Source organism: Meriones unguiculatus, chromosome 16 (assembly GCF_030254825.1).
Source record: "Meriones unguiculatus strain TT.TT164.6M chromosome 16, Bangor_MerUng_6.1, whole genome shotgun sequence".
NCBI classification, from domain to species: domain Eukaryota; kingdom Metazoa; phylum Chordata; class Mammalia; order Rodentia; family Muridae; genus Meriones; species Meriones unguiculatus.
The window spans coordinates 58,720,011-58,745,815 of record NC_083363.1 but is presented as its reverse complement, the minus strand read 5'-3'; the positions used below and the strand labels follow the sequence as shown (position 1 = coordinate 58,745,815).

The window sequence follows — 25,805 nt, the reverse complement described above, 5'->3', positions numbered from 1 at the left end:
ATCACATTATCCTCACAGTGAACAAGTCATTTTGAAATGACTTATTAAGCACAGTTACTTAAAGCTTACTAGTGAATTAGAACATTTCGTGTCACACTTAGAGTCAACAGGTCTTAATGTAGAAGCAGCGGTGTAATGTGTGACTTGATTTTAGAAGAAATAAAACTCGCTCTGTATACATTGTTAAAACAACCCTTTGAGAATCTTTCCATCTAGTATTCATTTTCAAGAGTGGAATTAGAAATATGTAGCCCAGAGATCTTCTCTAATGAGCCACTGGGGCTGGAGAGATGGGTCAGCAGTTAAAGCACGTGCTGCTGCTCAAGTTCAGCTCTCAGTACCTGAGCAGGCAGCTCATCACCTGCAACTTCAGCTCCAAGAGATCTGCCCTCATGTGCGCGCGCGCATACACACACACACACACACACACACACAGAGATAGAGAGAGAGAGAGAGAACGAGAGAACAGAATGAGGCAGCACCGATAAGGACAGTATACTTCAGAACATGTACTCCAGGCTCCTTAACTACTGGCGGGCTCTAAACAAGTTACTTTACATCAGATACTTGATTTTTCGCACAGTTGTAGAATTCCACTACATGAGAAGTTTACATTCAACTTTGAGACTTGGCTACAGCTACAGTTTTCTGTTGAGTTTTCTGTATTGCAGGGTATTGGCCCACTCTGTAGTTTGCACCTGGTGGGAGTGTGAGTTTATATGTCTTCAGTCAAGATTCCTCATCATAGGTTATTTTTTTCTTCCTCGAGAAACTGATACGCAATGACTAGAAAACTTGGGAGTGAACATGAAAGAATTTAGACTTCTGAATCGCTAGGATCTATAATGAACCCTGGCAGAGATTAGCATAGCCTTTTAATACCCCAAGTGACTGCAAAAATAACCAGTAAAGATTGCTTGTGTGAGAAGGTAAGCCTTGAGTGAGAAAAAGCAATCTTGGTCCTTATCTAGTAGGTGGAGCCTTCTCAAGGAATTTGGTTTGAGACCCTGGACAGGGTAAGCAGAGGTTTACTGAGCAAAGGCACAATGGGGTGGGCAGTCCCTACACTGGAGGGAACAGCCCAGTAATAGATGCTGTGTTGTGGGGTTTAAGTAAGTTTTAGGAGTATTTATGAAGTAGGTGGCATATTCGTGAAATAAAGTGGTCCTTTTCCCTCCCACATCATAGCACATTTAGAATATGGTGCAGGTTTGCCTGCACCATAGATATTTCTTCCCATGATCCTTTAGAAAGCCCTGAAAGGGGATAGAGCTCAACTACAATGAAAATGATATTCTAACATAGGCAGGGGCTTCCGAGGATGCAGGCCCTTCACTAGTGCATGTGTGTGGGAAAGTGCCTGCACCTCAGTTGTGTGTTTTGTTTTTTAATCTAGTAGGAACAGTCTGTTTCAGTCTCAAGGAGGCTTAACCACAAAGAGTCTTTCCCGAGCGAGGGACAGCTGCAACTCTCGTGGTTGCCCCTAACCTTCCGCTCAGGGTCCTGTGGTTGACAAAAGGTTTTATCGTGTAAGCTCTGAGCCAGGGCTTTACAGGAGGTTGCAGGCTGTAAAGACAGGAGCAGGACTTTGGCTGTCTGTAGGTATCCTGTCGCCCAGCTTCGTCATTCCTGTCTGTCTTCTTCCTGATGGCACCCTGCCCATGTCACTAGATGTCAGAATGCCCCAGGGGCTGAGCCAGCTTTCTAGAGGTGGAAGACACGTCTAGATTCCCCAGGACACCTCAGTTACCTCTTTTCTACTTTGAGACTCTAGAGTTCGGGAAGTTAGGGGTAGGTGAGGACTAGTAAGTTCTAGAAGATGAGGTTTTCCTAAAATAAACTAGAAGTGGTTTGCAGGAAAATCCCAGTGATTTCCAGGCAGCCAAGTAAGTTCTCAAACCTGAAAAAGAATTTACAGCTCCCCCCTCCCAATGTGACCAGTAAGCCTCCTAGTATAATATGTGTGGGTGTTTTCATTTAGAAGACTGGAAGATTATGCTGTGTGTGTCTCTGTGTCTGTGCCAAGAGTTTTACTTGAAGGCATTAGGTGAAGTGATAGGTTTTAAATGAAAAGAAAGCAGACTCCAAGCCAGCCTGGTTATTTATCATCTGGAGAACACTATGCACTGCTGGGAAATACTACCCCCATGAGGACTCTTCCACTGGATAATTTCAGGACTGAATATACAACTAACATGTTAGAAGTAACTGATTCTCCAGACTGTTTGGGCTTTTGCGGCACAGAGTTTTTCTCAGACCATTGGCTTGATTTACTTGTCCTGACACACATATATGAGCAGTTCTACAAGCTTACTTTTGTAGCATTCTCTAAAATTGGAGATGTTATATACTACAGCCAGTGAGACATACTTAATAGGTAATGTACTATTTTTTCTTAGCAGATGTGTAAATAATAGTACACCTAGCTGAATAAACAAAGTAGTCATGTAGCAGGGGCTGTGCTATATTATGCTCTGTTTGCTCACAGGAAATCCCTCCTTATGAAACCAAGGGAGTGATGAGAGCCAGCTTTTCCTCCAGAGAAGCAGACAATCATACGGCCTTCATAAGAATAAAGACGAATGCCTCAGACAGTACGGAGTTCATCATTCTCCCCGTTGAGGTTGAAGTCACAACAGGTCAGTGAGGAACTGAAGGACACAAGGTTTGTTCTGTTTCCAGTGCGCCCTGTCCTGGCTGCGTGAACAGTAATTATTCACTGTTCTCTTTTCCCAGCTCCTGGAATTTATTCCTCAACCGAAATGTTAGATTTTGGAACACTTCGAACACAAGGTAAAATAAAAGTCTTCCTGGGTCTGTCGTAAGTTACTTTTCTGTTGCTGTGAAGAGACACCATGACCAAGGCAACGTATAAAAGAAAGCATTTCATGGGGTGGGAGTGCCGTTGCTTAGAATCCAGAGGGTGAGTCCATGCGCATCGTGGTGGGAGCGCGGCCGCAGGTGGACGGACATGGTGCTGGAGTAGTAACTGCAGCTTGGAGGCACAGAGAGAGAGACTGGGGTGGGCTTTGAGGCCACACCTTGTAATCCTTCTCAGAACAGTTCTACCTCTAGGGGCCAGGACCAAGCATTCAAATATATGAGCCCGTGGGAGCCAATCTCGATCAAACCACCACCACAAGGCCTGAAAAATGCACCTGGGATTTTGTTCTGATGGCTGTACTTGTAATTCAGCTCTGAAAAGTTATTTCTCAGCGGGTCACATGATCTTGTAGAAACCTGCCTCCCAGGTGGGAAAATAAGATCGAAATAACTTGAATCTTCAAGTAGAAAGCTGAGGCAGAAAATAGTTTCTTAATCTAGTTCCTCACATATTTGATTGTATGAATATTATTTTCAGTAGTAAAATGAAGGAAGTCAAAATTCTGTCTTTTTAAAGACATGAATTATTCAATCGCATTATGGCATAATATTATTTATCCTAAGTGGTCAAAGAAAGAATTCTAATTCTAAAATTATAAACAACCAAGCTAAGATTATTAAGGAAAAAGTACAAAACTTGAGATTGATTTGAAGAATTTGCAATTAAGACTTACTTGTCCAGGATTAAAGACAATATTTTGAAATTTTGATTTGCTTTTAATATGGTAAATTTACACTGTAATTGCCTTGTTGAAAACTTAGTTTTCAACAATGTTTGAGCTCACTAAAAGTTACATTCTGTATTTTTGTTTTATTTCAGTCTGATAATTAAGCTGGATGTGGTCAGGGCAGCTCTGTCCTGATGAGTAAAGTGGTTCCTGCTAATGTTCCTTTATTTACATGATTGTGGTTTTATCTCACATTCTAGAATAACTTCAGCCTGATAACTAGTAAGGTAAAGATTCTAGTTTGCTGTGAAGCACACCTTTTAAAGAAACACTTCTCCCTCCATTTTAACAGATCTACCAAAGGTTTTAAATCTTCATTTATTAAATTCAGGAACAAAGGATGTGCCGATAACAGTAAGTTTTTACCTGCCTTCCCCACACCGTGTGTGTGTGTGTGTGTGTGTGTGTGTGTGTGTGTGTGTGATTAACAGCAGAGTTAAGTCCTTGCTGTGTATTGTGGTAGCCTGTAGACTCTTGGTTCTATGTGGGGTATGAGATTCCTGGTCTTCATTCATCCCTTAAGTCAATCATTTAATAATTGTTTAAACATCAACTGTGCACTAGACTGTGTCCTGGAGCTCTGAGTCAGACGTCACAGTCTGCTCTACCGCTGAGCTCACTCTGAAACCAGGCTTTTTGAGTCCATCTAAGTACAGTGAGAAGAAAATGGGATTTGATCATGAGAGCAGCAGAAACAGACTTAGTCGTTGGAGGACACTGCATTCACTTTGGCACAAGTGTAGAAGATAAAGAGCAGCCAGAGCTGTCATGGGGCTCAGCTGGAGAGGTCGCAGCCGCTTAAGACTTCTCTCTGACATACATTGCAAACAGAGTTTTCAGAAAACTTAAGTTTGCTTTGTTTTGCTTTCTGTTTATTTCAGCATTTCTTTTGCATACTATAACAAGCTTGGAGGCTGGTGTGTTTTTAGAAGAGTTGTCCTCTCGTTAGACATTGCTGAATGTTGAAGTTTTGTTTTGTTAATTTCCTGTCCAAGAACTGGTCTCGGAGACCCTGTAGTCCTTCTCAAGGCAGGATAATAGTGCCGGTGACGCCACATGTAAACTCCTCACTGGCGATGGACAGAGACTCATATCTGGGCCCCTGACTGCCACGCAGCCCTGAGGACACACTGATGCGCCTCACATGTCCTCACAGGAAGGTCTGCGTGAGGTTTCCGTGATAGCTGACGAGGAGAAATCACTTGTATCAGCTTGTTGTTTGCTTTAGTGAATTGATGCAGAAATAGTAAGAATCCAGTTGCCATGTACTGACAGGTTTGCTGACATGCTTCTGTGCGCTCTGTGTCTTGACTGATTGATTTTTGAGACAGGGTCTCACTGTATAGCTCTGGCTGACCTGTAACTCACTGTGTAGATCAGGCTAGCTTTGAACTCACAGAGGTGAATCTCACCCTCCCAAGTGCTAGAACTAAAGGCATGTACCACCACACCTGAGTTCTTGGACTCTTATGTCTTACTTTAATTATTGGAATTTGATATGAATATCATGAGAAAAGGTGAAAAAAAACCATTAAGAATATATGCAAGTTACCTTTCTTGGGAATATTAGCAAACTTCCCGATTCTTAATCATCTTTGGATAAGCATTAGTTTGTAACTAACATAGTTAGTGCAAATAAGTTTATTACAAGGTAATGATTTTGTATTATACTTCATGTTAAGTTGCCAGAATGAACTTTAGGTATTTTGTTCTAGTTTTTTGATTTGTTTTTTGCTTTGCTTTGTTTTTATTTTGTTAGACAAATGAGTTTTACCTGATGATTCAGGGGTTTATTTATTTATTTTTATTTATTTATTACAATTTATTCACTTAGATTCAGGTTTATTTTTAATGAGTGAACAGTTCAGGCTATTTGTGTAAAGTGAGTCATCAACTGTATATTTGTTTACTATTACTGCAGTATGTTTTGAGGTGACAATTGAGTGTAAATTTTTCCTCTGATTTGGAAATGCTGAAAGTACTGCCTTTGAAGTAAGAGAATCATTTTTTCATCATCTGTTTTAGGTTGTTCTTGCTTACAGCAACTGTGTCTTAGCAAAAGGCATGACTTGTTCTTTCTGCAATGGCTCTGTACAGGCTACAGCCTCTCAGAACGTGCTGCAGTGGCTCCTGATGAGCAGCTTCAGTGAGAGCTTGCTGGGACGTGGCTGTGGTCCCATTGTTGCTCGTTCACGCAGTGGCCAGTGAAGGCAGTGGCTTTGCCCTGACAGCCCTCAGACCTCAGCTCTCCAGCAGTCCGTGAGCTCAGGATCAAAGTAGCAGATAGATGCAGTCCCCAAACCCTGGGCAGATAATGCCTTAGAAAGTACCTGCTCTAGCCGCCAGCATGTGCTGCTATTGGATTGCCGTGGGGACTCTGCTGCTTTTCCTCTCAAGGAAAAAGTTGTTAGTGTGGTAAAATAGTGTAACGAAAGCAAGTGAAGCTTCCCTCCATCTGTAGCCCAGCTAACAGCTTAAGCAGGTGTTTAATCTCAAAAATACACACCCTTCCGGGAATGAAGAGATCTGTATTTCAGGTGGCTGCTAATAACAGTAGCTTATTGATAAGTAAGATATTGCCATGAACAAATCATCCAGTTCTCAACCCCAGTCTGAGATTCAATTGAGAAAGCATTCTTCAAGGCAGAGTGAGGCAAATGAAAAAGATAAAATGCCGAGAGAGCTGTAGGCCAGAAGCCAACGCTATTAAGAATTCCAACACAAGCAACTGCAAGCATCATCCTTGGGGCCGTCACCCCAGGCCTGTAAGGACTTGCTAGCCACCCAGGCTAATGGCAGTGCGTGGGAGAGTGAGCTGCCCTGGCAGGCCCTGGAGTTATTATAGTCATCTTTGTTCCTTGCCAGAGCAAACAGCAAGCTACAGGGCCAGTGTCCTTCTTCACATCCTTCTCACACTTTTCTTGTGTCTTCAGGGATTCCCATCTGACGTTCAGTCTGGGTAGAATTCTTCTTTATGAGTGAACAGAAAGGATCAGCCTAGAGTGGGGAAGAACTGAATGACTTGAAGCCCTGGGAACTTCCTGGCAGTGCCCAATGAGCTTCACAGGTGGAAGAGCCTTTTCTTAGGGAGATGATAGGCATTGGCATCAAGTTCGCCCAGTTCTGATAATTTGGGAAGTACTTTAAATTAGGGTTAATGTGCAAATCCTTGATTCCATGAAGACACCCTGTACCAGGTTAGGAAATCTGGCTTCTGTCCTCCTCTTGGAGCCTGACTGTTGAAATATCCCTTTATAATATGAAGCTTTCTAATCTGGACAGTGGGGGTAGGGTTGGCATCTTTGAAGTCTCTTTCAGTTCAAATGATCTGTAGCACTGGGGATAATAAATAACTAGACCTTAAAATGTGTTTGTTTTGTAAATGTACATTAAAACTATACCATTTACTAGAGTTTTGTTTGGTTTTGCTTTGTTTTCATTTTAAGTTTGTGTGAGTAGACCTGATTTCCTAAGTGGAAAGCATCTCGCTTCTTCCAAGCTAAGTGTCTCTAGTTGCCCTCAGTGCCCGGTGCTCAGCTGGTGTGTAGCTCTGCCCTTTGACAGCGGCCATGCTTACACTGCCGGGTCATGCAGAAACAGCTGTAGAGGCCGAATGGGGGTCACAGAGGCCTGCTGGGTGCTCATTCTCCCCACTTGAGGAAGGTCCATAACACCTTTGGTATAAATTTTCTCAAGATGGATGAGTCTTAAGTTGTCTTCATGTCCCTGTGGCTTACAGAGTAGTCATTCATGTAGAAAATAAGACCTTTAAGTTTGCATGTGTGAGTTTGTCCTTAGATTTCATACTTCCTAATCTCTTTGTCATCGCTTTCTTTCATAAGCTATTCTTAAAAAGTAAGGTTTTGCACTTGTCCTGATTCATTTACAGCTATTGTAGACATTAAGCCTTAATTTTGAGTGTGCTTTACTTCCTAGCTAAACTACTAGACTAAAATAACATTTTTTTTTCTTTGCAGAGTGTTCGACCAACACCACAAAATGACGCTATAACGGTACATTTTAAACCAGTTACATTAAAAGCTTCTGAAAGTAAATATACCAAGGTTGCAAGCATTAGTTTTGATGGTAAATATCCATTTTCTTTTCTCTCATAGAATGCTATTATTTTTGATAAATTAGAAAGCTGCTGTGTTGCCAGGTGTGGTGTCGCACACCTGTGATCCCGGCACTCAGCGAGGCAGAGGCAGGTGGACCTCTGAGTTTGAGGCCAGCTTGGTCTACATGGTGAGTTCAGGACAGCCAGGGCTTCAAAGAGAAACCCTGTCTCAATAAAAGAAAGGCGGAAAGAAAGCTTTCTTTGTTGATGAGTTAATGAAGAAATCCAGACTATTTTAATACTACTGCTTCAATTGATTTTCCCCTGAAAAATATCATCAACTTATTTTATTAATTCATAAAGTATCATAACTTTATAAACTTAAGTCAGTATTTACAATCAGGAAACATTAACAAAAAAAGAGAAACATTAGCAAATGCATTATAGTTGGAAATTTTTCTAATCTGGGATAACCAGTAGCAGCTATCATAATTTATCCTAATCATTGGTTGTCTTAATTAAATGATAATGTCTTTAGCTTTCAGAAGCATGTATAGGTACACAGTAAAAATATATTCTTTATAACATTTTTATATGTTAATTTTTTAATCGACGCAGACAGCTCTGCCTAAGCTAAACTAATAGCCTTTATGTTGTAAGTGTCAAAAGTACGTATTTCAGACGAGTGTGCTCTGTGTCATTTGGAATGTTAGTTCAGACCCGCTACCATACCACCCTGCATGTCCCCAGTCTCACCTGAGACATTAGCTCAGCATCGGCATTTTTACGGTCTGTCTTTAGTCCATTGTTGCTTGTTTTAAGAGAAAGTTCTTCTAATTTGCTATTGCAAATTTTCAGTAACGACATTAACATTTGTTTAATTAAATAAGGACTGAAAATCAGAAAAGGGCTAGTCTTTTCACCCTGAGCATCCCTGTGTGATCTGATACACCTATCTCACCAAGCAAGGAGTCATAAAACAGACACTGGCACTGTAACGGCCACATGTGCCCAGCTCATCAGATGGCTTAGTCAGTGAGTGTGGTAGCCTGCCTAGCTCAGCACAGTGTTTGTGGGAGGGTCTGTATGTCCCTAACTCTGGAGCAGTGACACAGGCTGGGGCCTCCACGAGAACTCCCAGCGAGTGGAAATCGAATGCCTGTTTGGTAGTGTGTACAGAGAAAGTTAGAATTACAGGAGGTCTTGCTATCACTTCTAGATGCATCTAAGGTAAATGTCTTCTGTGATGCTGAGAGAACACAGTCGTGACCAGCAAGGCCACCTCTTCCCATCCAGAGAAAAGAGTGGCCAGAAGTTATTCTGAGCCCTTAGCCATGGTACTATGGCATACCGTCCCTTTATCCCTGAGGACAGGAGGCTCCTCTCCTCTGTCTCCTTTATCCCAGCAAATGTCTCCACTGAGACGAATATGGTGCCATTTGTGTGGTTCTTATAAGTGTTTCATCTATTTCTTTATTTAACAGTACCAAGTGTTAAACCCAGGACCTCACATATGCTTGGCAAGTGCTATAGCCTTCATCTGTACTCTTGGGCTCTCATGGTGTTTAAAAAAAAAAAAAAATGTTTTCAAACAGTTGCTAAATTTCTTTAATGTCATGAGGAAACACTTTGACCTGTACCTACTCACCAGTCCTTCAGATCTCCTAACAGAAAAGGCCTCTCGAAGACTGCTGTGAGAGGCCTAGAGAGATGGCATCGCTGCCCAGGGAACCTGAGTTCAGTTCCCAGTACCCGTGTTGGGTTGCTCACAGCAGCCCATAACTCTAGTTCCAGGGAAGATGCAGTGCCCGCTTCTGAGGGTGTGTGCGCACGCGCGCGCGCACACACACACACACACACACACACACACATTTATAGTCAGGAAGTTGTGTTTACCTTTGGGTTTTTTTCAGAGTGTGCTATATGTTAATGCTGCCAGGTTCATCTTTCCGACCGACATCCTTCTCCCCAAAAGGTACTCACTCCATGATGTTTAACTCAACTTTCTTGAGGTTACAGCTCCATAATTAGGCTGACATCAGAACACTGAAAATTTTAAAGTATCCAGAAGTAGCTGTTGAAAATGTTAAGAAACTTAAAAGATGTTAAGAAACTTAAATCTGAAGTGCCTGAGTAGTGAGGTGCTGGGCGTTCTGATGGCCTTTGGTTGGCCTGAAGGTGGATGGCACCTGAGGGACTTCAGGGGAGAGAAGGTTGAACTGCTTCTTTAGTTCCTTTGAAAGCACCCAGGCTGGATGCTCGAAATCATTTCTTTGATTCCAGAAATCTGGAGCTTGACTTCCTCAGTGAGACAATATGAAAAGACAATGGATGACAGCAGGAAGCTGCCTCAGCTCACGTGCACAGCGTCCAGGCCGGCTAGTTAGTGGCAGAAGTCAGAGCCCATTAGTCTTGGCTTTTCTCTGTACCACACTGCCTTGTTAATACTTGCGGCAAGACTGGAACCAAAGCAGGAGTATTCTTTCTTTCTCAGTACAGCCTTGAGCCAGCAGTGCTCGGTAGGCGGCAGTTTTCCCTTCCAGGGCACACTTGACAGTTGTCTGGAGACATTTTCAGTTGCTGTAGTTGAGGGACGCCCCTGACATGGAGCAGGAGGAGCCCCGGGGGGCTACTGGATGCCTACACAGTGCCCGCCTCACGTGTTCTCTGTGCTGAGGCTACGGAACCTGCTCTCCTAAATGACGCCAGTGCCTCACGCTAGAGAGAAGTGACTTGGTCCACTTGCTAGTGACTGTCTGTCTCACTACAGGAAAATAGCCTGTATTTATATAAAATATATGCAGTGTATGCGAGTGTTATGCTTGCCAACATGAAAGGTTTTTTTAAAAAGATGCTTTCAGTTTGCATAAAATCACCCAGACTCATAGACGTTAAGAAGTAAGAGAGCTGACTACCTGGATCAGAGTACAGGTCCTTGCTTACCTCCAGGCCTGACAGCCTGTGTTCAGCTCCTGAAAATGGACATGGGGGAAAGAGGGAAGACTCCTGCAAATTGTCCTCAGACTTCCATGTGTGCACTTTGACAGGCTCACATGCACTCACAAACATATCATACAGACACACAAAGTAAGTAAATGTGATTTTAAGTTTAAAAGATAGCCCCACACACAGAAAAGTTTTTTTAATGAAAAAACTTTTAAAGATACCCACACACACAAATAAATACGTGATATTTTTAAATGACAGTTTGTTTTGTTTAATGCTTCCTTTCAGCTTCAAGAGCAAAAAAACCATCTCAGTTTTCTGGGAAAATAACTGTTAAAGCAAAGGAAAAGAGTTATTCTAAACTTGAAATCCCCTACCAAGCAGAAGTTCTAGATGGGTGAGTTTTGTCTTAAAAGAAACTTTGTAACTTTTTTTTGTTTGTAACTTTTTGCTTATTGATAAGAGTTCATCTAGCCTAACGGGATACGGGATTATTGTGGGGGGGAAAAAAACCCACCACAACTGTAAAAATCTTTCTGTATTTTGTTTATTTCTGACTTTCTAAGATGAAAAATGAATATGTAACTATATGGTTTGTGTTAGATTTAATGATTCAGAAATTAATCTTTTGGAATATTGGTCATTTGAATCATTTTTGTTCTGTCATTCTTTTTGTAATATGTCACACTCTTTTTTGTCACTCCTCTGGGACTTGAGGCAAGATCTTTCTGTTCCTTTAACTCCTAAATACCTCTAACCTCTCATTTATGCTAAGCCTCTGAGATGGAGCTCCTTTCTCATTGCACTGCAGGCAGTGAGTATTGGATTTAACATACAGCCTGGCAGATGCTCGCTCTGACTGTGCTCATGTGATCTCATCAGGGCTTCTGCTACTGCGTTCTTGGTTCCAGTGGTTTGATTTGGTGCAGTAGGGAACCCTTCTTTCTATCGTATTTCAGTTTAAGTGATGTGGTAGGTTCAGTTGTAAAATAAACCATTAAATGCTATAGTTGCAGTTCTGTGCGGTGGGCCTTAATGCTAAGTGTAGACTACTGATCATAACAAAGAGCTTGAGCCTTGAATTAACACGTGGGATAGGAGGATTCAACTTGTTCTGTTTTCTTCCAATAGTTATTTGGGTTTTGATCACGCCGCAACGCTGTTTCATATCCAGGACAGTCCTGCTGACCCAGTGGAGAGGCCAATTTACCTGACCAACACTTTTAGTTTTGCCATCCTCATTCATGATGTGCTGTTACCAGAAGAAGCCAGAACAATGTTTCAGGTGTATTTGAGCCCCAATGCTTTTCATGCTGCTGCTCTACCAGCTGGGTGATACTAACCTTTGCTTTTTCTCTCCTTCGTTCCCCAGGTTCACAACTTCAGCAAACCAGTTTTAATTCTTCCTAATGAGTCAGGATACATTTTTACCCTGTTTTTTATGCCATCCACATCATCCATGCACATAGACAACAACATTTTACTTGTTACCAATGCCTCTAAGTTTCATTTACCTGTGCGGGTGTACACAGGCTTTTTAGATGTAAGTATGTTGTCAAAGTTCTGTCTCTGTGCTTTTGGATATTGCCAGGCAATTGGGCTGTACTCTTGTGCTTTATGCATTGATCTGATTCCTCCCCAGTCACTGCTTTCAGGATCCAGTAGTACACACATTCTTTCTCTCTCATTCTCTCTCTCACCCACACATTCACACATACACACACCTGCAAAGGACTGCTTCTAGGATCCCCAGAGAATTCCGAAGGTAGGGGCTGTTGTCCTTCAGTGTGCAACAGGAGTTGGTCTTAGAATCTACTGCAGATGCCCAGATCCATGAGTGTTCCAAGCTCTTAAAAACAGAGTGTTAGTTGTAGACAAACAATGAAGTCCATGGATGTGGAACCCACAGCTAGGGAAGCGTGCCTGTCCATACTGTGTTTTCTTTTAATGCATACAACTAAGTTTAATTTAGAAATTAGAGTAAGTAGTAGTAAAATGAAACACAGGATAATATATAACACAGTGCTATAGTTCTATAATTAAACTATTTGCTTTCACTGTAAGGAAAGCACTTTATGGTTTTTCTTTGGCATATATGAGTCTCTGGAATCCCTGCCTTTAGTCTTTGAGGCATTTATAAAGCAAAATAAGGTTGCTTGTGTTACTACCACAGTATTTTTTCTGAAACCCAGATGATTAATAAGTGGGTAGCATATACAGCATGGATGCATAGGAGAAAGGAATGATTCACATCCCCAGTTGGACAGCACAGGGCTTTGTTAACTACTCAGAGTAACATGCAGTTGAAAACTTTATGAATTACTTATTTCTGGAATTTTTCCCATCAGTATTTTTTATGATATATTTTTTACTTCTTTAATTCTAGTCTCTAGAGCTTTTCTATATTGTTCTTACTTTTAAATTGTAATGACAGAAAATCCAAAACAAAGATAAATGGAAGAATAATGAGTCAGGGTAATATTAGGAAATAAAGTGGTAACTTTGCTTGGTTAAAGTTGAAAATACCAGGACAAAGCAAAGAACCAGAGAAGATTGAGTGGGTGTAAGATATTTTTGCAAGTGAAATAAACATAACCCAGAAGTAAGGCATAAGGGTCTTGATGGTGCAGGAAATAAACCAGTGGGAAAATTCCAGACAAAGCTTTGGTGAATATGGCCAATGAAAGAAATTTGGATAAGTAATAAAAATGTCAGGAGGAAATAAAAGATGGGACATGAGTGCCTCCAGAATGTAACATCAGCTAGATTTGTAGAGCTGGGGCTCAGCTCTGCATCTAGTCAGTGAGTGAGTACTGTAATCAGTGCCTACTGAGACCACAGTAGTCTGCCTGATTGCCAAGGGCTCCTTAGCCCGAGCCTAGTTCTTCAGGGAAGTAGCTGCTAGGAAATGGCCTCTCTGCATCCCTGCTTCCTCTGATTGTCCTTGTCCAAAGTTCTCACTGTATCATGTAGTTGTCCACATAGACATAAGATACAGAAACTTGACTATCTCCTAGTGGTCACTGTCTTTGGTACACACATGTGATTTGATGTTTAATGCGGTCCTTTTCTGTCTCTCTAGTACTTTGTATTGCCCCCCAAAATAGAAGAACGCTTCATAGATTTTGGAGTACTGAGTGCTACAGAAGCAAGTAATATTTTATTTGCAATAATAAACAGCAACCCAATTGAGGTAAAGAAATTATATTTATTCTCAATCATACTGAGGATTTCATGTTTGTGTTGCAAGGTCATTTTTGTGTTTTCTCTTTGAAGCTGGCTATAAAAAGTTGGCATATCATAGGCGATGGCTTATCAATAGAACTTGTAGCTACAGAGAGAGGCAACAGAACTACTGTGATTGCAAGCCTTCCAGAGCTGGAGAAGTCCTCTTTGCCTGACCAGTCCCCAGTGAGTGAGCACTCTTACTGCTTCTTTGGGTTAGGGTGGGTGTGTAAGCCGCAAGTGAGAGAGACTGCCGTGGGCACACTCAGCTAGTATTTTGATGTGTTTCCTAATGGCGGTGACTGGTAGACGTTAGAAGGGCCTCGTGGAGACTGTCTACTCCCATACTCTTCTTTTATGCGGGCACTGATGCCCAAAGACAGTAAACCTACCTTCTCGTGAGTTACAGAGCAAGTGAGATTGGGACCATCTGTATCGCACTGTCGTGAGGCTCTGTGCATGACGTGGAGATCTGATGCCACAGGGCCTGGGTGGGGATAGCACACCACCAGAGTGCTCCTTTCCGCTTCGCTCACTGCATGGCTAGTGAGTGACGCCATTTTTACTGCTTCAGGTAACACTGGCCTCAGGATACTTTGCGGTGTTCAGAGTCAGACTTACAGCTAAGAAACTAGAAGGGGCTCACGACGGAGCCATACAGATCACGACAGACTATGAGGTGAGTGCAGCGCAGGGGTTCTGAAACTGTCTTCTTACTGATTGTGCGTATTTATAAGGCTTGTTAGTTTCTGTAGAAGCAGAGAACTACGTTTATTTAAAGTTAGTGTACCAGTTTCATGCCTTTAAAACTGATCTCGTAAGAACCATTTTAGAATACTGGTGTTCATTAGTTCCCAGATTTCTGCTAAAATGCATACTTTCTAACTAAAACAGTTTCAGAAAAATGCCCTTAGCGTATTTAGAATTACCTGTTAACAACCTGTCTACAGAGGTTATTCCACAACACAGTTCTGACTGGATTTCCTGAGCCACATGTCTGACCCCTCACTCATCAGTGTCCTTTTGCAGTACTCTGTGTTCGTGTCGATGAACAGTCTTCAAATGAAGTCATTGAATCTTCCACACACTCCGTAGAGTTTCGTTGTATTCAGTAAGATGCTGAATGCGTGTGTTTCTGACGGATCTGATTTTTTTTTTTTAATTTATACTTTTGATTTTTGATGAAGGGACTGAAACTCCATGTAAAGCCTATACCTTGAATTAGCAGACTTCCTACTTCTCGACTGCTGGGATTAGAGGTGTAGGATTGCTTGCCTGCCTCAGACCTAAATACTTAATTTAATACTAAAAAGCTGTTTGGACAGCTGAGTACTGCTAAACTCACAAATTGCTATCTTTGTCCTCCTGAGTATTTTCACCAACAGACAAATTCAGTGGCAAAAATAAACAGAATTGGCTAGTCGATTATTTTCTTTTTCTTTCTTTTTACTTTTTATTTATTTTATTTTATTTATTTATTTTTGCTTTTTGAGACAGGGTTTCTCTGTGTAGCCTTGGCTGTCCTGGACTTGCTTTATGGACCAGGCTGGCCTCTAACTCACAGGGATCCACCTCCCTCTACCTTCCTGAGTGCTAGGATTACAGATATGCACCACCATGTCAAGCTAAGAATTGGCTATTCATATAGAAGTAAGTGCCTTTCAGAATTGAGACAGATTTTTTTTAATGGATGAGAATAAAAATTAAACACAAGGGGCTAAAGAGATGACTTAGCAGTTTAGAACACTAGCTGCTCTTCTAGGACCCAGGTTCAGCTGCCAGCACCTACAGGGTGGCTCATGACTCTCTGTGGCTCCAGTTCTCTTCTCGTCTCTGCAGGCACCAGGCATGAACGTGGTAGGTGTGCAGGCAAAGTATCCATATGCATAAAAATTAATTATAAAAAATAAATGTTTAAAAACTGAACACAAATATTTCCTCATAATTGCATTTATAGCTCATTTGTGATGCTAATTAGGAGTAAGCTGAAATTCTAATTCCAGAATGTTTCAACTTGTCCTTAAAACTTGTTTTGGAATCTATTTCTGTCTACCAAAACAATACTGAATTATATAGCTGTAGAAGCCCTGGGTTTTTATAGATATTGTTATAGGGTACAGCTTTCCTTTTTAATCTATAGAGGACTTGTATTTTGAAAATCAGTCTTTATTCCTTTCTTATGACTTGGTCTTAAACATTTTTTAGCAGGTAAGTGAGTAGTCATTGGAAATGTATTGTTTTGATTTTATACAAAACCTTGGGCAGATTAAAGAGCTTCCAGGGTGAGTTTTAATACCGGTTTTGAGTTACTGCCAATATATGACAGAATAAACTTAGTTATTTTAACCCCTAAAGCTGATTGTCAGTACCAAACATCCCAGACTTTCCCCGAATTGATGGTGGTCTGCCTCTTCACTCCACAGATCCTAACCATTCCTGTGAAAGCTGTGATAGCCGTGGGTTCACTGACCTGTTTCCCAAAACACATGGTTCTCCCGCCTTCCTTCCCAGTAAGACAATTTATACTTCTTGCTAATTGTTTTCTGTTGCTTGTAGCTCAAATGGGAAAGACATTTACTGTTTATCATCATTTATTGCAAGGTGAAGCATTGTACCAGGTTCTTCAGAGAAAGTAAAGTTGGATAAGAAATAGACCACTCCCTCAAAAAGATTTTCTGTAAATAAAGAATAGGAACTGGAGCCTTGATTTGTATAAGCAGAGGGTAGAAGTTGTCTGGCAAAGAAAGAAGGGGACTTAGAGAGAAAGCACCGTGCAGCCTGACTTAGCAAAGCCTTTCCTGCTTCCAAGCCTCCTGTCTGAAAGACAAAAAAACAAACAAAAAAAAAAAAACAAAACAAACAAACAACAACAACAAAACATGCTTTGTACGCACACAGGATAACAATTTTTTAACATATGAAACTGTTTAATTAGATTGTTAGCAATTTACAAACCAGTTTGTAAGGCTACATCTCATTTGTCAGAGAGAGAAGCATCTCCATCAGGAGGGTGAGGGCTTCCACAATGGACCATTTTTAAAGAGTCCTTTTTAGAATTGGAGAGATGGCTCTGCAGGTAAGGGCCCTTACTACAGACCCAAGCTCAGGTCCCAGCACCCACTTGGTGGCTCACAACTGTCTGTAACTCCAGTTCCAGGGGCTTCAGTGCCTTCTCTGGCCTCTGTGAGATCGAGGCACACATGGTGCACGTGACTCTCTGCAGACAGACGCTCAGCGCACAGAAAATAAAAATAGGTGCTGTTGCTGCAGAAAGTTAATTGGCATCAGAATGTTGCTGTGCCATCTGAAAAGCTCCAGAATTACTAACTTTTTCAGCTTGATAAGAAATTTTCTAGTGTTAAAGGCATGTACAGACAATTTAAAAAATTTTGTAGATACTAAAAAAAGTCTTTATGCTTAAAAAAATTCACATATATTTTATTCAATAAGAAAAATTTCAAAAAAAATTAAAAAAAAAAAAAAGAAAAATTTCCTCCTTGATTTCAAAGCCCAACGTTCCTATACAGAAATATAAGTAAGTATGTATTCACATAATATATACAACATACAAATAAATGTGTGGGATTGTGCATATAAAACTGGATATGCGCAACTTAAGTATAAAATCTCTTTCTAGATGGAATCAATATCTTTTTAGTTATTTTTTCATTTAAATGCTATGAGGATGTTTTAAGTTGACCTGAGGAAGTGGCTCAGCAGATGAAGGTGTTTGCCACCAAGCCTGATGACCTGAACTCGCTGGAGCACACATGGGGAAGTTGTTCTCTGACTCCACCTGCAGCCGTGTGCAGACACACCTGCTGCATGAGCCCACACCGTACACACAAGTGAATAATGTGAACGTTGTTAATTTTAAAGAACGTTTTACAATGCAGCGTGTGCATAGGTTACCGAGTCTCGTGGAACTTCACGGCTCTGAGTAGTTCTTGACTGCTGTAGATAGTAGGAGTTGGACATGTGAATCTAGAACACTTGCAACAATTCTTTTGTAGTTCCATAACTAGGCTCTTACACATTAATGTCCCTGCTGTGTTTCTGGGGTCCTCTAGGAAAGGAATGAGACGTCGTTTATTTCCAGTGACAGGAACTTAGTAGATGAGGTGTGAGGGAAATGTGCAGAGGACATAGCAGAAGATTCCAACACATGGATCAACTCCTGAGTGTCCTGATGAGGTCAACAAATTGGGGAGCTGGAGTGGGGTAGAGAGATTGAGCTGTGGGGAAGGTGCTGGGGTTTTGAGTCAGGATGAATTGAGCAAGTGTAGAAATGTGTAGCCCTCTTCCTGGAGTAGAGGTCTGGTGGTAGGAGATGTGGGCGCATATTTAACAGAGCCTAAATCCAAGACTGTGCCCCTTTTGACACAAAATTTTAATAAGTTCAACATAGTTAAGTTTGGACTTTAATTAAACCTTCTCCTCCCTGTATTGCACTTTGTCTTGACTATATATTAAATCCATGCCTTTAGATTTAATCCCTAAGAACCATATTCTTCCTTCAGTCACCTTTAGAACACTGATCTCTTTATTCTCTGCTAAGTACTGAAAGGGACTTAGAGCTGTTGGGGGAAACAGTATGTCAGAAAGTATCTGAAATTACAGACATGTTCCTCCATGCCAGCTGAAAGTCTATATTTTTTAAAGAGATCTAATTTTCTCTTTGATGGCAAAAAATGACATTGTTGTTTTTATAAAGAAAACATTTTCTTTTAAAGACTATGTTTTATTTTTACTTGGTTAGATTTTAGAATTCCTTTCTTTTGGCGCAGCCTTACGCTGGTATTAACAGACTTTGCACTACAAACCCAAATCTTGACTTAGAGCTCCCTTCTGAGCCTTCTTGGTGTGTTCAGTGTCGTCATTTCAGGACTTCTGTGATACGCCAGAGCAGCAACAACAAAGAAGCTGCCCTGTGATTTCAGTTCCTTTCATTTGGTGTTTTTCTTTAGAACGAGGGGATGGATTTTTGGGTCACTTACAAATCTAAAGATTATCAACTGAAGAAAATTCTGAAATTGTGTTTTTCTTCCTTCAGGGAAAAATAGTTCATCAGAGCTTAAATATTATGAATTCCTTCTCACAGAAGGTGAAGATACAGCAAATACGGTCTTTGTCAGAAGATGTACGATTCTACTACAAACGATTACGGGGTAATAGGGAGGACTTGGAGCCAGGGAAAAAGTCAAAGGTTTGTTATGTTCTCAAATTCTCAGATGTCAGGACTTGATGACTGTGGCTGTCGGTGGAGTCAGGACTCATGGCCGCCCTGTGCTTCCTTATAGATTGCAAACATTTATTTTGATCCGGGGCTGCAGTGTGGGGATCACTGCTATGTTGGCTTGCCTTTTCTCTCCAAATGTAAGTCTTCCGTTCCCTCCCGTTCCGTCGCTATCCCCACCAAAACGTGATGCTACACTGCCACTCCAAGTGCCCCTGACCCTGCGTGCGGGAGAAGGCACTACAAGGGATGTTGGCAAGTGGGCTGGGTTGAGTGCATGCTGACTTGTGCTTCCTCTTCTAGCTGAACCCAAGGTGCAGCCCGGGGTGGCCATGCAGGAAGACTTGTGGGATGCTGACTGGGATTCGCATCAGAGCTTGTTCAAAGCTTGGATGGGAATAAAGGAGAATGCAGGTCATAGGTACGAGCCTCTCTCTGCTTTCTGATTTTAGCGTGCAGCACATGGGCCGCTCTGGTGTTACCGCTTTCTAAACGCCACTGCATTTTTAGATTGCCTTATTTTACTTCACAGTCAAGATAGTGGGCCTAGTTCAGACTGTCGTCACATGGTCATTGGCAGCCTATGTTGCTAAGAAATACACACACTATTTCCCCTTTGTTCCAATGGGTGAGGTCTGTCCTTAAAATCAAAGAAACTACTTGAAATTATCCGTATTTATAGTAACTGCCGTCTCTACCTTAGACACATGTTATGTATGAGAAGAAAGATTGTCTGTCACTGACCTCTCCAAAAGGCAAGTGAGGCACACTCCCAACAGGAGACCAAATTTATCTGTTCCTTGTGGAAAAAGCTGCCTCCTTCCTCTTCATGCGCTAGTCTGTTGCCAGAGGCATACAGGGCCCCTTCAGTTGACTCCTATTGCAGCTTTGGCAGGTAGAAATATGCTAATGGAAAACCAGTATTATACCTGAATTCACACACTAAGTTGTAGTTTTGGCATTACAGAAGCCTGGCCATTTCATACACATTAGAAAAGAATTTTTCCAGAAATAGAAACATTGACAAGTAATAAGCATTTTTCTCACTTGGTCTACATGATATATAATAGATATGTATAGATAGATAGATAATTTATATATAGATATATAATTTGTCAAAATTAAAATATTCCTCCGTAAGCATATTACGAAAAATTTAAACCATTAACTACTTTTTTTATTAACTCATTGGTTAGCGTAAAAAGGATGGGTATCACTGTGACGTTTTCCTGCATATATGATTATACTTTATTCTTACTACTCCTCTACCCCTTGCCTGGCCCTTTCTTCCCCCTAAAAGAACCCCCTCCTTCTGCTCTCATGACATTTTCTATTACCTCCTTTTGGTACCCCATCTCCTTCCTTGAGACCTCTTCCCTTCTCATTCCCTCTCTACTCTTGGCTTTTTTTAAATAGTGTGCTGATAAATACAGCTTTTTGCAAGTATCTCTGCAGTATGCTAACTTAGCAAACTTAAGGAATATCCCCTGAAGAGTAGAGATACAACAGTTCTGCTGTTAGTTTTCAAGGAATCTCCATACTGATTGCCGCAGTGGCTGGACAAGCGTACGCTCCCACCTGCAGCAAATACAGCTCCATGCCACCCTTCCTCACTAAAGTTTCTGTTGGCGTTTGGTTAGTTGGTTAGTCAGTTGTGGGTGTGTGTGTGTGTGTGTGTGTGTTTTAAATGAACACATTTTCAAGTGTTTCTGAACATGTGCATTTCTTCCCTTGAGAACTGTCTATTCAGCTCAGCTCATGAGTTCATTTGTCCACCAGATGGTTCACACCATTAACTATTACAAACGAGAGTTTCTGTATTGTGAAATTTTTCCTTAAAGAAAAGAAAGTTTGGGTTTTTGTTTGTTTGTTTGTTTTGGTTTTTGGTTGTTTTGTTTTGGTTTTTCCCATTAAACATGGTTCCACTGAGTACAGGAAGGCTTGTAATAGCCTCACAAAGAGCTCAGTGATTGAAACTCTCCTTTTTCCTCTGTGTCCCGCAGTGGACCTTTTAAAGCAGAGACAGTCGGCAGGCGTTGATGAATAACTCATTAGTGCCGCCCTCAGTCAGCAGGCAGGGAGCCTCTTCACTACCATGTCTCCGGATGTGCACCTAGCCAAGACCTGGGTTCCCAGCTGCCCTCTGCCTCCCTCTCCTGGCTGACAACGAGTACATTCTCCATGTGCCTATATTTGGGTTACTGTGTTGTTACACGTATTTCAAGAACTTTCTGCTGCTTCTTTTAGGGTGCCTATGTGTATGCTTGTCAGTACCCCAGGCTCAGAATTCAGTAGTGCTGGGTTTGAGGATGCTTCAGTATTTGGTCCCAGGTACCTTAGCCCCATTTACAAAGACATTTGGAGTCCTGAACTTCTGACTCTTAAACACTCATTAGTCAGGACATACTCAGATGAGGTCCTGAGTATGACTGAAAACTCTCTCACCTCTTGAGTTGATGTCCTCATCATGTGAAGATTTTGTCTTGGTTTCCTTTTCATGCAGCACCACTTGTTGGTAGTTCTGCTAGAAATCCTGGGGCACCCTGCTAGGGTGTCCACACCCTCCCCATATCAGCCGGGAAAGAATCTTACAACCCTTGAATAATACACGTATCTGTCCCAAGTGTTCTGTAGTTCAGCTTTCCTCGTTTGTACTTTTAAATAGTTTTGAGGACTAGATCATTGATGTAGTTCAGTGGCACCATGCTTGCTTAGCACACAGAGGCGCTGGGTTCAGTCCTCAGTCCCACCAAGGAAAAGAACTTTGAAGATCTACATACATTTCACTGTGCTACTGGAACTCAAGCTTGTCCTCCTCTACAGACTCAGTACAGAACTACAGCAGGGATTATTTTATTTTTTTTAATGTTGACAGCTCTTTGTGCCAAAGTAGAGACACATGTATCATTGAGAGCTTACTAAAGCTGCATGCCCAGTCCTAAGGGCAGCATTATGTCACCTGCCCTGAGACTCTGAGGAAAGATCACCAAAGTGAAAGAACATCCATGCATTACCAGCGGTGGTGAGCCACAGTGACTTCTAGGCATGACACAACTACTGCACTCTTTTTTTTTTTTTTTTTTTGGAGACAGGGTTTCTCTGTGTAGCCTTGGCTGTCCTGGACTCACTTTGTAGACCAGGCTGGCCTCAAACTCACAGAGATCCACCTGCCTCTGCCTCCCCGAGTGCTGGAATTACAAGTGTGTGCCACAATGCCCAGCATCTCCTGTGTTCTTGAGCTCAGGGCTGTGACTGCCTGTACAAAATCTCCATAAGACCAGGCCTGTCCTAACCCTGTTGTGGAATGGGGTGAGCTCCGTGAGGATTTATGTACAGATAATGATTAATGTGGGAAGGAGAGGCATGTTTTCCAGTGCTCTAGCCACATAAGGTACACAGACAGACTCACACTCCCGCACTCCTGTAAAATACTGTAATGAAACACATTGGGTCACACACACACAAAAAACAAAACAAAACAAAACAAAAAAAAAAAACGAAAGAAGATGGGAGACAGGGCAAGACAGGGTAAACGAAGAGTGAGTATTGAAAGAAATATATGTATATATATGAAATAAATATATGTATGAAAGTAAAACTAATCATCACTGTGCAATATTGATATTTTAAAGTTTAAGAAATTTGATAAAAAAAAGATGAGTAAGCTTTTTTTAACTAGAAAGAAAATCTTTCTCAAGTACGGTTTCTTATGTTAGAAAACTCAAATGTTTTATTTTTGTATACTAACTTAGAAATTGTTTTTCTAGGTTAAATGCTGTGTTTGAAGTAAATACAGACCTTCAAAAAAATATAGTATCAAAAATCACTGCAGAACTGTCCTGGCCTTCCATCCTTAGCTCTTCCCGGCATGTGAAGTTCCCACTCACTAATACAAACTGCTCTTCAGTAAGTATTCAAATGGCACGAGCACTCAGAAATGTGCTCCGGTTAATAAGCAGCCACTTTAACTCCTCCGCAGGAATCCCCACTAATGTTCTTGGCTTTGCTTTAAGGAAGAAGAGATCACCTTAGAAAATCCTGCAGATGTCCCTGTCTACGTCCAGTTTGTTCCTTTGGCTTTGTATTCCAACCCCTCCATTTTTGTAGATAAGTTAGTCTCAAGGTAAGCATTTCTTTAGAATCTGGCTCTGTAGTTGAAATTGTGAGACATTTCCTGGGATTGGGTTGTTACTGAATTGAGCATCAAGAAAAGCTTACAGTAGAAAGTAAATGTGGAGCTCCCGTTTAATAGATTTGTAAAGAGACACGAGACCAAGTAATTCCAGGACTTCCTTTTTAAAAAGTGAACAAGATATTTATTGTAACTAATAGCCTTTAGCCTTTTAAATACTATTAATGTGGTATAGTACTGCTGGTCCCAAGACCTGGCAAAAGATAAATTTGCAAGTTAAATTCAAGCTTGGTAATCCTCACAATTCTAGTTACGATGTTAATGGAGATAAACACGCATTTTTTTTTTTATTATTATAGGTTTAACTTGAGTAAGGTGGCCAAGCTAGATTTGAGAACACTTGAATTCCAAGTCTGCAGAAACAGCGTAAGTATAAGTGTCGCACCATTTACTCTCTGCTAGGACCAGGGCTGGTGGGAAGGATGCCGACAGGCTGCCCTTAAGCCCGGCTGAAGAAGAGACATCCAGGAATTGATGTAGAGGGAGAAGAAACAGGAAGAGGGGGTGGTTGGAGGTGCTCCAGTCGCATGCTGGGGTGACTCCTCATTGAGGGTATACTTGAAGCAGGACAATGTGACATTTTTATTAAGAATTCAAAGATTCAGCTGAATCATTTAAACTTTCTTCCTGTGAGCTTCCTAACAAAAATTTTAAAGCCATGAATTTGAGAGCTATAGCTGGCCATATTCAGCCCTGTGTATGTTTACCTCAGTAGATAATATTGACCACTCATTACTGCATCAAGCCTTGATGCACATCAGCTAGGAAGACAGCACTGGGAGGCAGACCCCTGCAGGCTGCCTGGGGGCTTGTGCATCACGGCTCTTCTGCCCAGGACCAGACTGAAGCATCATTTAGATGCCGAACGTTTGTCCTTCCTGTTGGACCACTTAGTGCTGTTTAGGAAGGGCTCCATAGCCTTTTCCGGCCAGCTGCCCTGTAGTTGTTCAGCTCTTTGACACGGCTGCAGTTGGAAAGCCTGGAGCACCAACAGTAGTTTAGACAGTCCTCATGAGAAAGGCAGTCCCCATGTCTTTCTCTTGCCTTGCTGGCCGCATCCATTCAATGCCATTGTAGCGAGCAGAGCCTTGGAAGCATTAAGAATGCTCAGTTATAGAACTTGGCTTCTTCTGCCTTTATGGGTAAAGTACAGAAGTAAGTGAGCTGACACTTAATTTTTAAATTTGATTTCATACAGTAGCATTTGCAGGACATGATAGACCGAATTAGGCTCTAGGTAACAGGTGAATGAGTATTCTGGACCTCAGGGGTTTTCCAAAGAAAGAATTCTAAGGGTGAAAACATAATTGCTGAGTGAATCCTTTAACCACGCTTCCCTTTCCATCATATACATACTAAAGAGACATGAGTTCATGGTGAAACTTAATAAGTTAGGTTTGTTATTGTTCAGAGGCATGTTCTTTTCATTACAAGTGTGGCCTGGGACCCTCAACAGTGGCTACAAGGGAGGTTTACCAACAATGTCTCTGTTCACACCTGTGAATTGACAGTGTTAGCTTCCACTGTTCTTCTGATCAGCAGTACAAACGGCATCCCAAGAAAAGCAAATTCATCTGTCTATATTACTGCAGAAAGAATTTCTGAGATACCTAGGGGTTTCTTGGCTATTCTGAGAGCCTAGCACTATACAATTATGGAGGCCTTTAATCCTGTTTTAGGGCATGACACCATCCTGGAGTGCTTCGTAGGCTATCAGAGTTTAAATAAGCTGTTATTTATTGGAATACATACAGTCTTTCGTTGTGCTTAGAAATCACCAAGAATGAGGCTGGACATGATGGCACACACATTTAATCCCAGCACTCAGGAGGCAGAGGCAGATGGGTTTCTATGAGTGTGAGGCCAGCCACAGCTACATAGTGAAACCCTGTCTCAGAAAGTGGGGGGATTTATTCACTAGGCACTTTGGTACAATCAGAGTGTTCTGTTATCCTAGCAGATGTTGATAGAGAACAGTGTTAGCTATGAAAGAAAACATTTTACTTCATAAGCAAGAGTTATGTAGTGTGCTTCATCAAGTCCGTGTGGTACATCGTGTGTGCCAACCCCTGCTGACAGAAATAGAGGGACCCATGTGTATTAGCCCCACCTACGCCAGGGAAAGTGCAGAACGCTACGCGACCCACTCTTCCCATGTATCGTCACAACCATGCCAGCCCTTCCCCCAGAGTGTTTAAACCTGGTCTTCAAAAACCAGGATAGTGTGTCTTTTCGTTGAACTACAAAACAAACTCTGAATCATTTATAACTGGTCATAAAGCCTTATTTTACATTTCAAACTAAGTTATATCTTAAATGAGGTGTCCGCAAAGCAATGGTCAGATACATAATTTTCAGAATAAGTCTACAGATTGGTCAGGCCGTGCGTGTGTCCACAGCACACACTCAGAACTTCCTTTGCCTGGCTTTTTTTACTCCCTGCACAGCAGTGCCCAGGCTGCAGTATCGCTAGGACCTTAGGGTGCTAATTGTGGGGCTGCCTGCCTTCCAGTCATGAGTGTTGGCTTTGTATTAATG

The 25,805-nt window shown here is 41.6% G+C and overlaps 1 protein-coding gene across 2 annotated transcripts in view; it reads left to right on the top strand.

Moving 5' to 3' along the window:
• The window catches only part of Tmem131 (transmembrane protein 131), a 135,548-nt gene that overhangs the window by 87,159 nt on the left and 22,584 nt on the right, over positions 1-25,805 (top strand). For both annotated transcript variants that reach the window (XM_021631574.2, XM_021631573.2), the window contains exons 9-25: positions 2,489-2,639; positions 2,737-2,793; positions 3,904-3,965; positions 7,589-7,697; positions 10,903-11,011; positions 11,746-11,899; positions 11,987-12,157; positions 13,697-13,807; positions 13,891-14,025; positions 14,414-14,518; positions 16,263-16,349; positions 18,893-19,045; positions 19,140-19,215; positions 19,379-19,496; positions 22,843-22,981; positions 23,089-23,198; positions 23,567-23,633. In XM_021631574.2, the coding sequence (XP_021487249.1) occupies positions 2,489-2,639; positions 2,737-2,793; positions 3,904-3,965; positions 7,589-7,697; positions 10,903-11,011; positions 11,746-11,899; positions 11,987-12,157; positions 13,697-13,807; positions 13,891-14,025; positions 14,414-14,518; positions 16,263-16,349; positions 18,893-19,045; positions 19,140-19,215; positions 19,379-19,496; positions 22,843-22,981; positions 23,089-23,198; positions 23,567-23,633 (1,914 nt within the window). The remainder of the gene's footprint in view (positions 1-2,488; positions 2,640-2,736; positions 2,794-3,903; positions 3,966-7,588; positions 7,698-10,902; positions 11,012-11,745; positions 11,900-11,986; positions 12,158-13,696; positions 13,808-13,890; positions 14,026-14,413; positions 14,519-16,262; positions 16,350-18,892; positions 19,046-19,139; positions 19,216-19,378; positions 19,497-22,842; positions 22,982-23,088; positions 23,199-23,566; positions 23,634-25,805) is intronic.